At 37.6% G+C, this 14,007-nt stretch overlaps 1 protein-coding gene across 5 annotated transcripts in view; it reads left to right on the top strand.

Moving 5' to 3' along the window:
• The window catches only part of fgf13a (fibroblast growth factor 13a), a 137,865-nt gene extending 135,039 nt beyond the window's left edge, over positions 1 to 2,826 (top strand). For all 5 annotated transcript variants that reach the window (XM_053630850.1, XM_053630853.1, XM_053630852.1 and 2 more), the window contains one exon: positions 969 to 2,826. In XM_053630850.1, coding sequence (XP_053486825.1) covers positions 969 to 1,105 — 137 coding nt within the window. In that variant the 3' untranslated portion in view covers positions 1,106 to 2,826. The remainder of the gene's footprint in view (positions 1 to 968) is intronic.
• The last annotated feature ends 11,181 nt before the right edge of the window (positions 2,827 to 14,007 follow it).

Genomic DNA, 14,007 nt, shown 5'->3' with positions numbered 1-14,007 from the left:
CTCACATGCTCAAGCAATTCGCCTGTTATGAAAAACCTCCAGAAAAGTGCTTTCAAAGGATGCCATCTACACCTCAGCCATTAATTAGCAGGCTTTTTCCTTTTCCTAACACTCAAAATCATACCAATAGTAGGATATATGGCTTAATCTTAATGACGCTATGGTGGTCAGACATCATTACTAAGTGCACTGATAATGATGAGCATCCAGTCTCGCTGTCTCCTCCACATCCCCTGGAGAGCAGCTCCATGCATGGTTGCCCTGCAACCCTGCTAGTACATGAAGTATTGATTCTAACAGCTTTCCACTGAAGTGCTGTATTGATTGCATGTTGAAGGGAAGGCAGCTTTTACTGTGGTTAAAGTAAGTCTCCTTTAGTGCTGCAGCCGTAGCTTAGAAGATCAGTCCATATCTATTGTAGTTTAGGGCAGTGCTCTAAAGTGGTCTCCAATCTTATCCTCAAATGGCCTGCAGATGGCTGCAGTTTTTCAGTCCAACTAAGCGGGATCCACACCTGATAATCAACTGAAGGCCTAGATGAACTAATTATAGGTGAATAAGGAGCCATGGCTCCTGCTTCATTGGATTGAAAATGTACAGCACAACCAGCTCTTTGTGGATAAGATTGGACATGCCTGCTTTAGTGGTCCATAGATATAACTATGCTTCTGAAGCCAGCAGCTTAGGCAACATATGTTGCCTGCAAAGAGGGTGGTACAAAGTTCGCTTAAAAATAAGTGTTTCTGTTAATGTGTAGACAGGCCGTTAAAACACACTGTTCTTGGCAGAGAGCTTCTGATAAATACATGATCTGACAGTTGTACTGGCAGCAGTCTTGCTCTGTGGCCATATGTCTTTACACTGAACGTTTGTCACAGTGCTCTAAATACTGATTTTTCTGGTTATTCTGTAATATTGGTGGGATTCATTGAATAAAGAATACTCTCTCCCAATTTGTGTCTCTGCAGTGACCATGTATCGGGAGCCCTCTCTGCATGACCTGACTGAGTTCTCGCGCTCTGGCAGTGGTACGCCCACTAAGAGCCGGAGTGCATCAGCTGTCCTTAATGGAGGCAAGGCTGTGAGTCAGAATGAGTCCACGTAGCCCAGCTGCTCTGGCCCGCTAACCCTACGCCTTCACCAAAATCTCCGGATGCTCGTGACTTCACGCAGACTTCTCTCCAAAAGAAAAATAAATGTAACAAAAAAGATACTTTTGGTGGTTCAAAACAAAGACAGCTGACATAGCAACACTACACCTTCTCTCAACCTAGGGTGACATTTGATTGGTTTGTTTTGAAATTAGACTGCTGTAGTTTTTAGACTTTTACTTTTTCACCACAGTAACAGCATCTTGCATATGAGCAAACCTTGATAATTGTAGCCTTTGATATTACAGGGCATTAGCCCCTCTCAGGTTGGTTCTAGCACCAAACTGAGTCAGGTTTTGTTTTGGTTTGGCTTGTTTTGGTCTATGAGAATCACTAGATGACATATCTAGGGCCTGATCAACCAAGTGATGTCCTTGTTAAAAGTTCCAGGCAGGGAGTAAGGGCTGTGACTACTTTCGGTTCAGCAGTGGAGAAAACCCCATTGCCCTTCGTGTTTCCTGTGTGTGAAGTGGTCATGCAGAAGGGCAGGCACTAGCTGGGCTGTATATGAATGCAGTGAATCAGAAGACTGGCCCTCTCAACTATGGAATTCTTAAAGCCTATATTCTGCTTGCTTCACAAAAAAAGGTAGAGTGCAGCCTATCAGATTCAGCATATGTGACTTAATGCTGTTTACTAATAGTTTGAATTAGCCGTTAACATTTATTCCTTCTCTGTCCTTTGTGTTGCTCACCATTTTCAAAAATCAATGTTCTTCATGGTTCTATCAGTAAATGGAGATTCCAGCACACCAAAGACAGAAGTGTAAGAAAGTCCCTTTAATAAGTCTAACCATGACAGGGAAAGATTGACTTTTCTCTAAGAAAGGTGTTTGAGGTGGGCTACTTGCATTGTAGAGTTGAGGGCACAGTATTCTGGAAAAGTGCTTTTGTTGACATGCATTTGCCTTCTTGTCTCTTTGGGTTACATAGTCTTTGTCTACGGCCCCTTTCTAGTGTCTGCCTTGCCTGCTCATATCTATTCTCTTTTTTTTCTCTGAACCTGGTCATCAGTACTTAAGACTGCCAGGACATATCCCACCTCAAACCCCCGACTCCATTTCGTGTATGAGTAGCTTATTGTGGTGATGGTTTTCTATATAAAGAAAAGAAATTCTGTGGAATTTTAGGTGGCTTCACATTTTATATGTCTTATTTGTAAAAGTGAAAAAAAAAAAAAAATCTTGCAAAATAAGAAAAAGAAAAAAAGTAAACTCTCTTGTACAGGGCATGTACAAACCCAAGTTGTGTACAAATGAAGACCCTTTTTTGGGCTACTGTATGTACTCTTTCACTCTGAAAACATAATTTAATCAAAATCGCTTTGGGGGACTCTCTTGGCTGTTTGTTTCTGGGCTTTTCTGTATTTTTTTTAGGTGAACATATCTGTTGCATGGGACACATTGGATTTGGAGGACTAGAGCTGCATGATGTAGGCTATGTGCATTAAACCCATGTTGGATTACATGTTCTACCAGGGATAAACCAGAAAACCATGTCCCTAAGGGTTCTATGCCCATTACCTTCCAGTTGTTTCTTATTTGTTGTATACGCCAAATGCACTGAATAAAATGTTTATATTAAGCTATACTTTTAAAACATGTGTACTTGCTTTATTTGTTTTCATTCTATTTCTATTTTATTAAATGCCAAACCCATGATATGCAGTGCTCAACAGTTATTAAACTACTTAGTGGGAAATCTAATTGATATTTCCAATGTACTCTATTTCTTTCATTCTAAATTAAAATTTTCATTTTAATTTATTTTTGTTTTAAAATCTAAAAAATTTAATATTACAAAAAAATTTAAAAGGCTAAATTAGCATGGCTGAATAACTAGTCACTTGCAACAGATTGATTGTTCAGAAGATGCTTGTGACCATAGCTTTTAGTGGGACAGGATGACATTAATAACGACATAGCCTCAAACAAATTTAACTTGAAAGGTTATCACACTTGACTAATGATAAAGGCTACTCTAGTGAATTTTTAGAGTAAACCCATAATAGGTATAGAGTTGATAAAATAGGTGCAATAATAACTCTATGGCACTAAGTGGGGCATCTAGTAAGGTGAACAAATCAATGTAATGTTGGCTTATATCTGTCACATAGCAGTATTTTTTTAATATTTGATAACCCAAAAGAGGTCATTAGTATTTCAACTGAATTTAAAATGTTATCTGAGTTGTAAATGAGAATGACTGATGGTGCCTGGTGTGTGCCCCTATGGATGAACCACCACTGATAAGAATCCCACCTTTCTATATTTCCTGGATGCTGTATTTTGGTTTGTTTACCCATTATGAGGTTCAATAAAGTTGGCTGTTATAAATCATTGTGGACTCTGCCGTCATAAGATGAATCACCACTAGAAACCTCTGTGCTCTTATTGCCTTCAGAGACAAGGCTTCTAAAGAGTGCATATGTTCATATGCAATCAATATCATTATGCCAGTAATGTGCTGCAAAGACAGGCAAAGCCATCTTAAAAAAATAAGAAAAAAAATGTTTCAGCCAAACATTCCACAATCTCTAAATACTAAATAAATGAATTAATGAAAATAAATAATTTTTGCACACAATATACAGGTGTGTGCTTGGTATTGTGCTTCAGCTTGTACACCATAACATCTTCTCTCCTGTCATCTATGTCTGTGGTAGTCTATGATACATTACATTTATAGACAGGAGAGCAAGAGGAAGGCTAATTATAGAGTTCAGTGAATAAGATAGTTCATCTCACTGTGATTTGCACTAGTGTTGTTCCACTTGTTTGCTCCACAAACCTATTCATTATGTCTCTGTCTGTAATTCACTAAAAGAGATTTTAAGTTTCTCCTACAGCTTGTTTTCTGTTGGAGATAACTAACAAGACAGGCTCTTCTCATGGATCCTAAAAAACCAGCATCTCAAAGTCTGATCCACTTCAAGTAAAGAACATCTCTGAGGACCAGCCTTTCTAAAGTGCTTTCACTTCTAAGGCTGAAACACATTGGGACACATATAAATGATCACATTATCGACCGTATGAAAAGGTCTAACCGTACTCCAAATGAATTGAAATCAGCATGTGTCAAGTGTGTAAAATTAGGGTTAGGTCCTGTCGTCCTTTTCTCCATTCACATGAAATTTAAGACAATTGTTTTTGATCATTGGAATTACATACAGGCAAAGAAATATTTGAAATGGTAAAGTTTTGAAAATTATGAAACTAGATTTTTCAAAAAGAAAAAAAAAGCTGCTGCTCAAAGCAAAAAAAAAAGTTTATTGATACTCTGTGTCTGACAATAGGTGTAACATAATACAAATGGTGAATAGAATTCATTTTTTTATATACTTTTTTATACTTTTTTTATACAATAAGCCTCTTATGTGGTAGTCCTTAGCCTGTCTTGGTTACACTTCTACAATTCAACTATAAACTATAGGACATAATGTCATGGCTATCCTCTAATAAAACTAAATGTCTGCAATTATCTCTGAACTTTCCCTGTTCCACTACCTCCCTGGAAAGCCCAGAATCTCTCGCAGCGTTGCTATTCCCTCATGTTTTCTGACCTCAAGATGGCCTTTAGTAAAATCAGAGCCTCCAATGTGACAATGTGCTATTGAGTTGTTAGAGGGCATAATGCTTCTTCAGAACAAAATTAATCTTCTTTCCTTTGAGGAGACTCAGGCCATGGAACAATACATTAGGGAGGCTCTTCAGCAAGCCCCTCCACCTCTCTACATCCCTGGACTCAGCTGGACTCTTTTTCACCAAGAACACACAAAGATGCCTGTTTCTGTGTATCAACTATGAAGGCTGAATAAAATCACAGTTAAATACTAGGTTCTTCCTTTGGACCTTCTTCCATATAGAATACATCATGTTTCTTTGCCAAACTAAATCTCAGAAGTGCATATAATATCCTTCACATTAGAAAATTGGATGAGTGAAAGGCAGCCTTTACTGCCAGTAGGAGAGCACTACAAATACCTAGTAATGCCATACAGACTGATCAGTGCACCATCCACTTTTCAGCCATTTGTCAATGGTGTTTTTCACAACTTGGGTGATAGTTTACATTGAAGACATCTTAATTCACTCTTCTGTCTGAATATAACCAGATAACCAGCCATTCATAAGATTCTGAGAACTTTGTTTGATAAATAATAATAATAATAATAATAATAATAATAATAATAATAATAATAATTCCATCAAAACTTGATCTCCTTTTTTAGCTATTTAATCCATGATTAATAGTGCAAATGGATTAGCTGAAGGTGTCAGCAGTAACTGAATGGCCTTAACCTCAAACTATAAAGAAGCTTCTATAAAGGTTTCTACACTTTGCAAACTTCTATCCTCGCTTTTTGAGAAACTTCAGTACCATCTCAGCTCCTTGGAGCTCTCTGTTAAAAAAACAAAACAAAACAAAAAACCTATGATCCCTACAGTTTCTCAGGTCTTCTAGACCTTTAAGAAGAGATTAACCACAACCCCTACATTAAAAAATGCATACCTGCATGGCTGTCAAAACTCTATATTTGGCTTTCCAGGTTGCCAAGGTGTTGTTTGAGGAAGTATTTAGTCACTATGGCATTCCATAGGATATAGACACAAACTGAGGCCAATTCACATCCAGATTATGGCATGCCTTCCTAGGAAAAGTTCAGTGTGATGCTGTGTTGAGCAGGGTATCATTGCTTCCAAGTTTACATAAATAACCAAAAACTCTGGAGATTTCTGACTTATTGATGAACATGGCAGTATGTACACACTCTTTCATACTCCTTCCCAGTGTGTAAGTACCAGCCACCTGTGTTCTCATACAGACTAAAGCACCTGCAAGTGGTAGACAAGTGGTTCCAGAAGGCAGAACAGGTGTGGGAGAGAGCACATACCCACCAGGACTGGTTCTCACAACATCACAAGTCACAGGCAGATCACCAGTGGAGACATTCTCAGTTCAGGCTTAGTAATAGGGTGTGGCTGTCAACACAGGATCTTCAACTTCTCTCTATCCAAAGAAAAAATTAGAAATAGAATTAATGCAGTAACTCCATTAACATATATGGGGCAACCACCTGCACCATTTGCTCATTGTTGAATGGGTATACGTCTTTAATATACAATATATGGGCAAAAATATGTGGACACCTGACTATCACACCCATATTTGCACATTCCAAAACCATAGGCATTAACATGGAGTTGATGCCACCTTTGTTGTTATAACAGATGCCCTTCTATTAAGGCTTTCCACTAGATTTTGGAGAATGTCTGTGGGGATTTGCCCTTTCAGCCACAAGAGCATTAGTGAGGTCGGGCACTCATGTCAAGTGAAGAGGCCTGACGCACAGTCTGCGTTCCAATTTATCCCAAAGGTGTTTAGTGGGGTTGAGGTCAGGGCACCAAGTTCTTCCACATCAACCTTGGCAAACCATGTCTTTATGGATCTTGCTTTATGCACATGAGCATTGTCATGCTGGAACAGATTTGGGTCCTTTAGTTACAGTGAAGGGAAATCTTAATGCTACAGCAAGCAAAGCCATTCTAGACAACTTTGTGGTAAGAATTTGGGGACAGACCATATATGGGTGTGTTGATCAGGTATCCACATACTTTTGGCCATATACTCTAGTGTTCTTGGTGGACTAGGAGGGATCCTCCCAGAAGAGAGGAACTGACTAATGACATATTAGTATCCAGCCTTATGAATGAGTTCCACCACTGCTCCTTGTTGAATTGTGGCAGAGGGACCATCTTCAATATACTTGTACTTTTTGACCCAGAATATGGGATATGACCCAGAAGACAGAAGCTGGATATAGACTGACATATTGGCCAACCTTCGATCCAACCATCAAGCACCTCTGTAGAGAAGCGTCGGTGTGGGGTAAGATTGGATGATGTAATGAGACGTCTGGATGCACTACCAATCCAGTGTGATTTTACAATTCACTTGAGCATGGACATGCTCTCATTCACCAGCATACTGATTCACACACGTTTCTCATTCCTATCCCTCAACTCTGTGTATTTTTACTACGCCACACAATTTTAAATCCTGCAAGATCTTTGGCCAACTGTGCATTTCTACATTTGATTTTGGTTTTTGTCTTCAACTTCGATATCGCCTTCTCTATCATGCACTGCTTGCCAACAGATTGACCTATATGACTATGTTTTTGCTTAACAATTTGCATTGTTAGTTAAATAGCTGGTACTTGCATCCATTTCCCTCTGCCTCAAGATATTATGTAAGCATTTCAGTGGGTGTTTCATAGTGCTAATGCTATTCTCCAGCCTGAGTTGTCAGAATGCTGCCATCTTAATGCAGGTTAAGTCTTATGAGTCCTATGGATGTCTGTCTAAATCTCTGTTTGATGCAGTGATTAACATTGTCATTTAATCCAGAACAAATTCTCTATCCATTCTCAATGCATTATTCAAGGTTAATCAAATTGACCTCTTCCTTGTGAACTTATTCTGCATTGGACATTGGGTGTAACATAGTATGCTTCTGTAACTTCATCAAAGTCATGAATATTAAATCATTCCCTAATTATATAGAGAATATATTTTGCATGTCCCTCATTCCCGGTTAAAAACAAAGGGGATAGAGCTTTTTCAGTTGCTGCCCCTCATTTATGGAATCAATTGCCACTGGACAGCCACCTTGCACCTTCTATTACCACTTTTAAAAAGAGGCTTAAAACATATCTCTTCTCCCAGGCGTTTTAATCCAATTTTTAATTTTTACTATTGTCTATTGTCTGTTATTATTTTGGGTTTTTTTCTATTTTCTAATTTACTTTCCATACTCTGTTCAGCACTTTGGTCAGCTTTGCTGTGTGAAACGTGCTATATAAATAAAATTTACTTACTTACATACTTATGCTCATTTGCTGAGGGTAATGACATATGTTTCTATTTATGGATGGAAGGATATAAAAAAAATTAGGAAAATACTTTGCAAAATGTGTTTAATAGTATGTCTTTGCAGTTACACAACACTGATTTTCAATTCAGCTTAAATTTTAAAAGTATGGTACTATATTTAATTAAATATTGGAGTGACTTGTTCCTTGCTCTATTACTACTAACCTTTTAATCATGTAATCATGACACTGAAAGCATAGTATTAACACTGTGTGGCTGTTTAAGCTCTGTTTCCTTCCTGCTCCATTCACAAACTGTCCGTTTCATCATCTTCACTGATGAATCATCTTCCAACACACACACACACACACACACACACACACACACACACACACATCAATATCAGATGAGGAACTGAGAGAGTTTACTACAATGCACACTATAGCAGAATACAATGGAAGTCCCTTTTGGTCACCTCTGCTTCTCCATCCTCTGCCTCCAACTGTTCCCACGTCTTGCAATCTCACTTACTCCATTGCCCAATTTAATCAACATCTCTCTCTCACTCTCTCTCTTTCACTTCGTTCAAGAGGGAATCCCAGTCTGCGTAACCATTGTTCCAGAATGTGAGAGTGCACTATGGTTATGTAAGAGAGGCAGACAGCCAATCCCCCTACTCCCAGGAGCTAAAGAAGCATTCATGAGGCTTGGTGCAGTGCAAATGCATAGGGATCACTTGTCCGGCACAGATCCAAGGAGCAACTGTCATTAGAACAGCTACTGCCCCACCTTGCCTTGCCTTGCCTCTCACACCCAGCCTTTGTGAGTCTTATCTTGCATACATACATATTCCTTCACTTGCTTCTATGGTTATGTTTGAAATTGCTTCTGAAAAAAAGGAAAGAAAGAAATGTAAAAATAAATAAATAAAAAGCCTATAAGAGAGATTTCTTGAGGTAACATTCCAGGTCACAATACAATGTGTAAATAAATAGCAAAAAAAAAAAACATTTAACAAAAAATATATTTACATTAAAAGCACAATTTTTTGCACAATGTCAGAAAACTGTGGCTTTGTGTCCAATGAGATTTATAAATCACAACCCAGTTAAAGTTGCATTTCTAATATCACTTACTTATTACTTACTAGCCAGTGGCTGGTGCGTTCTGACACAGGTAAAGCATGAATATTATAACAAATGGCAAAAAAATATTTACTGCTCAGATTTATTCTGTAACTTGTCGAGTTACTTGAATATACATTCTGCCATCTTTTCTTTTAGCAGAAAATAAAGCTTGTCCAGCTTAGAGCAAGACCATATTTACCAGCACCAAGGTAACTAGGGGTCACCACCCCACATGGGGTCACTCAATTCACAAATGGGGTCATGAGAGAAACACACTTGCATAATTTGTTGTATTGATTTACTTTACAGATTAATATTACAAATATCACTCTATATAAATATGTTACTATTTTTAAATGTTTCTGGATGTCATAGTCAAACAAGCCACATTTAAATTACTGACTAAGTGGAGAAACAGAATTAACTTGGAAAAATATGCCAAAACAAAACATTTAAAAATGTGCCAAAACAAACATGTGTGGCAGAGTTTTGGTACACTACAATGTATGCAGAGTATGCAGATAATTCTGTGCATGCACTGAAAGTGATTTTCCCATTTGGAAACTCATATCAGTGTGAGGCTGAATTCAGTGCTCCTTACCTGTAGTAAATAAGGAATGACACACAAAAGGCTGTCATGGTATTAGAGGAATAATATACTTCAGGCCATACTGTTATTGGACATAATCCACTTCAGGTTGGTAACAGTAAATTCACTTCATCTAAGCACATATCACCACCCTGGAATGGACTATTTTCCCATAACATCACACCCTGTTATATTTTCTTTCTTACATATCATTTGAAGCTGAATATGACAGCTGAAATGAGACATGCTCTTTCAAATACACCTCCTGACTTTTTCAAAAGCTGTGTCAAGAAATTTCTTCTCACCCTTTCCATTAACCTGGTAAGTCAGTACAAGGATTTTTTCCTCTGGTTTTTAGTCACATATGTTACACACAGGAATGCATGAGTGATAGCAAATGCAAACCATGTATTAACGAAGTGAGGTAAGCAATAAATAATTACAGTTAAGGGCAAAAGTTTACATACACCTAGGCTAAACATATTCACTCTCAGTTTTTCAGCTCCACATGTTTCATGTTACCATTATTCTTTTTCAATTACTACATCTACTCTGTTCACATCAAAGGCCATTTGAAAACAATCAATAGGACACAGATTTATTTCAGCTTTAATTCAATCACAATTTCAGTGAGAAAAAAATTTACATACATCAAGTAAACTCTCTCTTTAAACAGTATAAAAGATACTAGAAATGTACTGTATGAAATGACTTTTAGAACATATTTAAGGGCTTTTTGCCCTTGATACTATTGGAAAATCCAAGGAACTCGTGGGAAACCAAGACCTCGATTCTTTCTTAGGAGCAATTTCCAAACAACTGGAGGTATCATGAGCATCTGTACATATAATTGGATGCAAATATCTTGGGACCACACAGACACTCCAACATTCAGGAAGAAGGCACAAATTAACTCCCAGGGATAAATGCACTTTAGTCCAAAAGATTCAACTGAACAACAAAGAAACTGACTAAGGAGTTGGAAGCATCAGATACCAAAGAGAGCCCTACATAGTCATGCCCTGAAAGGATGTTGCATAAGGACGAAGCCAGACGGAACTTTGCAGGTGATAAGGGATGTAATCATGGATGAAGACCTAGCATTTTGTGGGAGTGTTCTCTGGTCAGAGGAAACAAAAATAGAAATGTATGGCCATAATTGTCAGTGCCACGTATGGAAGATAAAGGGCAAGGCTTTAAATTAGACAAACATCAGCCCATATCTGAAGCATGGGGGTGGCAGCATCATGTTGGATTCGATTGGATTATGTTAAGCAACAGCTCAAGACATCGTCCAGAAAGTTCAAATTGATATTATATTGTTTATAGTATTTATAGTTCTGCCACTGGTGCTAATGCTGCACTGACTGCATTCAAGGTCATAACTCATGGTTTCTGACCTCCAACCAGTAAAAACCAAAGAAAACACCCCCTCAACTCAGTATTCCTACTTAGGAACTCGGAATCGTTTCTGCAATTCTGGTCTTCAAGATTGTCTGAGTTCAATAAGTGATGTGAAATTAACATGGCTTCACAAAGCATCAACAATAAACAAAGTAGCACTTCTTAGCTTTAAATGGGTTATGTTGTATATACAAGTATTTGCTTTAGATTAATCAACATACAGATATAAAAGGGGGGCATGGTGGTTTAGTAGTTAGCACGTTTGCCTCACACCGCCAGGGTTGAGGGTTTATGTTCTCTTCGTGCTTCAGGGGTTTCCTCTGGGTACCCCAGTTTCCTTCCCCAGTCCAAAGACATGCATTGTAGGCTGATTGACATGTCAAAAAAAAAGTGTCCGTAGTGTATGAATGAGTGTGTGAATGTGTGTGTGGTTGTGCCCTGCGATGGATTGGCACCCCATTCAGGGAATGCCCCACCTTGTGTCCCATGCCTCCGGGGATAGGCTCCAGGTTCCCAGCTACCCAGTAAGGATAAGTGATACAGAAAATGGATAGATGGAAATCTATAACACTGACAATACAGTTTGTTGTTTTGACAATATACATCATTCATCACAGTTAGTTGGCTAGCTTCTTGCTGTCACGTGGACAATTCCCCCCCCCCCCCCCCAGACCATGAGGGGGCACACTCACTCACATTTTTTTCACATTTCTTCCTTTGCCTCACTTCCTGCTTCTGTGCACACCTGTTTTGTGTTCCTCTAATAAGCATTATATGTTGTATGGTTACCTCTGTATTGTTGTATTTGTATCGTGAGTAGTTTTTGTTTTCATGTTGAATTTCCCTTGCCCTGTATTCCATAGTCTAGTCCAGTGTTTTAGTTTTTGGTTCTTTTTCTGTCTTTTATTTGTTTTGTTTTTTCATTGTTTTTTTTTCATTAAAGATTTTACTTCTGATTATTTCATTTTCAAATTACTGTATATATCGCTAGTCATGCATATAGCCAGCAAACTTAGAGGGATTGGCTCATGTTTTCAGTTATAAAAGTTACTTTTTACATGAAAACACATCATTTAATTATTTAATTTAATCACATTTACTTTTTTCTTTTGAAATACTTGAGTAGCAACTTTTTATTTTCATTTGAGTATATTCTGGCTGTATTCTTCCACTTTAAATTGAGTAAGATTTTGACACAATATCTACACTTTCACTTAAGTATAATTCTCAGTATGTTTTCCACCCCTACCACTAAGCACTATAAAAATGTAAGCATAGAGCAAAGCAAATCAGGCCATTGGAGTACCACTTAATGAAGTTTTGCAAAGTTAACTAAATGTACTGGATACTTAAAGCCATTTGGCATCCAACAAGGGTTAGGAGCTGAGAATTGGCTTGTGCATAGATGGCAGCGGCTCGAGTGGGCTGCAGTGAAGGATGACCTCCATTATGGCACTGATACATTAGACAGAGTCGCTACAGAAACAGTGTGGGGGACTGGACTTTTATTTGGCATTAGCATAATGACAATCTCTGTTTAGATCCTGCCAGCTAGGCTCCTGAAGTGTGCTTTGCCTGCCAAAATTTTCCCCAGCACACTGCCAAATACAGCCATGTTTGTCCCAGAACACTTGAGTCAAGTGCACTAAGCATGTATTCATGCTGAAGACAACCGTGTTTCTAAGCAAGGATGCAGTATATTCATCTTCTTCATGGAGAGTGATATTATTTAATTCAGGCAAACTTTTCTATTCTCTCTCACTTTTGATGCCCTAGAGATGGTCTTTGAAAATTTCTGGAATTTCTTCTTTGTGCTGTTTTGATCAGTTTTGTTACATTTTAAATAAAAATGTTTGTAAAAGTTGTGGAAAGTTCAGACCAGTCTCAGATAGCAGGCTTATTTTTAGTGTGCAAAAATAATCTCAGTATTTTTGATAGACAGCACGGTGTAGCACCAGGTGAGGTGTTTGGGTACACCCCATGGCTTTTTTGACATATTTGGACAAGCAAACATTTGATCATCTTTGAAACAGTGCCTATTAATAAAGCTGAAACGCAAGGAACATTGGCTTTTTCAATTATTTATTCAAAAGAAATATCAAAAGATGTGATATTCTTCTGTGGAAAAAGTAAGTACACCCTTGACCTCAGAAGCTAGTATTTTCCCCTGTAGCAGAAATAATTTCTTTTTGTAAGCATTCTAATCACTGATACCCAATCGTGAAAACCTTATTCTAATTTTATGGATTTGAAGGTGTGATCAATGTATTGGTGTACTTACTTTTTCCATGTGACTGATCAGTTTTTTGTTAAATGAATTGTGAAAAAATCATTCTTATTCAACCCCCCATTGCAAATCAGGTTTATTGTCAAAATTTACAGACTATCAGCTGTTTGCAATGAACAAATCACACAAAAGCAACTGAAATAGTTCAGCACAACAAATGCTTCAAGTGGTTTCCCCAAATTCAACTGAAAATGCAACTTATAATGATTTATCCAGTTTCAAAATTATTCAACCCCCTGAATAGAATACCTCACAACAGCACAAATATGCAAAATAGGTGTTGTCTCAAGCACACCTGATGCAAGTAATCAAGGGGCTTCATTATTTGCACCAGGTGTGCCTGAGCTGGAATACATGAAATACCTGAACTGGTTAGGGGGAAAGGGAAATATATATACATATATATATATATATATATATATATATATATATATATATATATATATATATATATATATATATATATGTGTGTGTGTGTGTGTGTGTGTGTGTGTGTATGTGTGTGCATATACATATATATATATATATATATATGTATATATATATATATATATATATATATATATATATATATA

This window comes from Ictalurus furcatus, chromosome 8 (genome assembly GCF_023375685.1).
Source record: "Ictalurus furcatus strain D&B chromosome 8, Billie_1.0, whole genome shotgun sequence".
Lineage (NCBI taxonomy): Eukaryota > Metazoa > Chordata > Actinopteri > Siluriformes > Ictaluridae > Ictalurus > Ictalurus furcatus.
The sequence above is the reverse complement of the archived record's forward strand: the minus strand, read 5'-3'. Positions and strand labels throughout refer to the sequence as shown.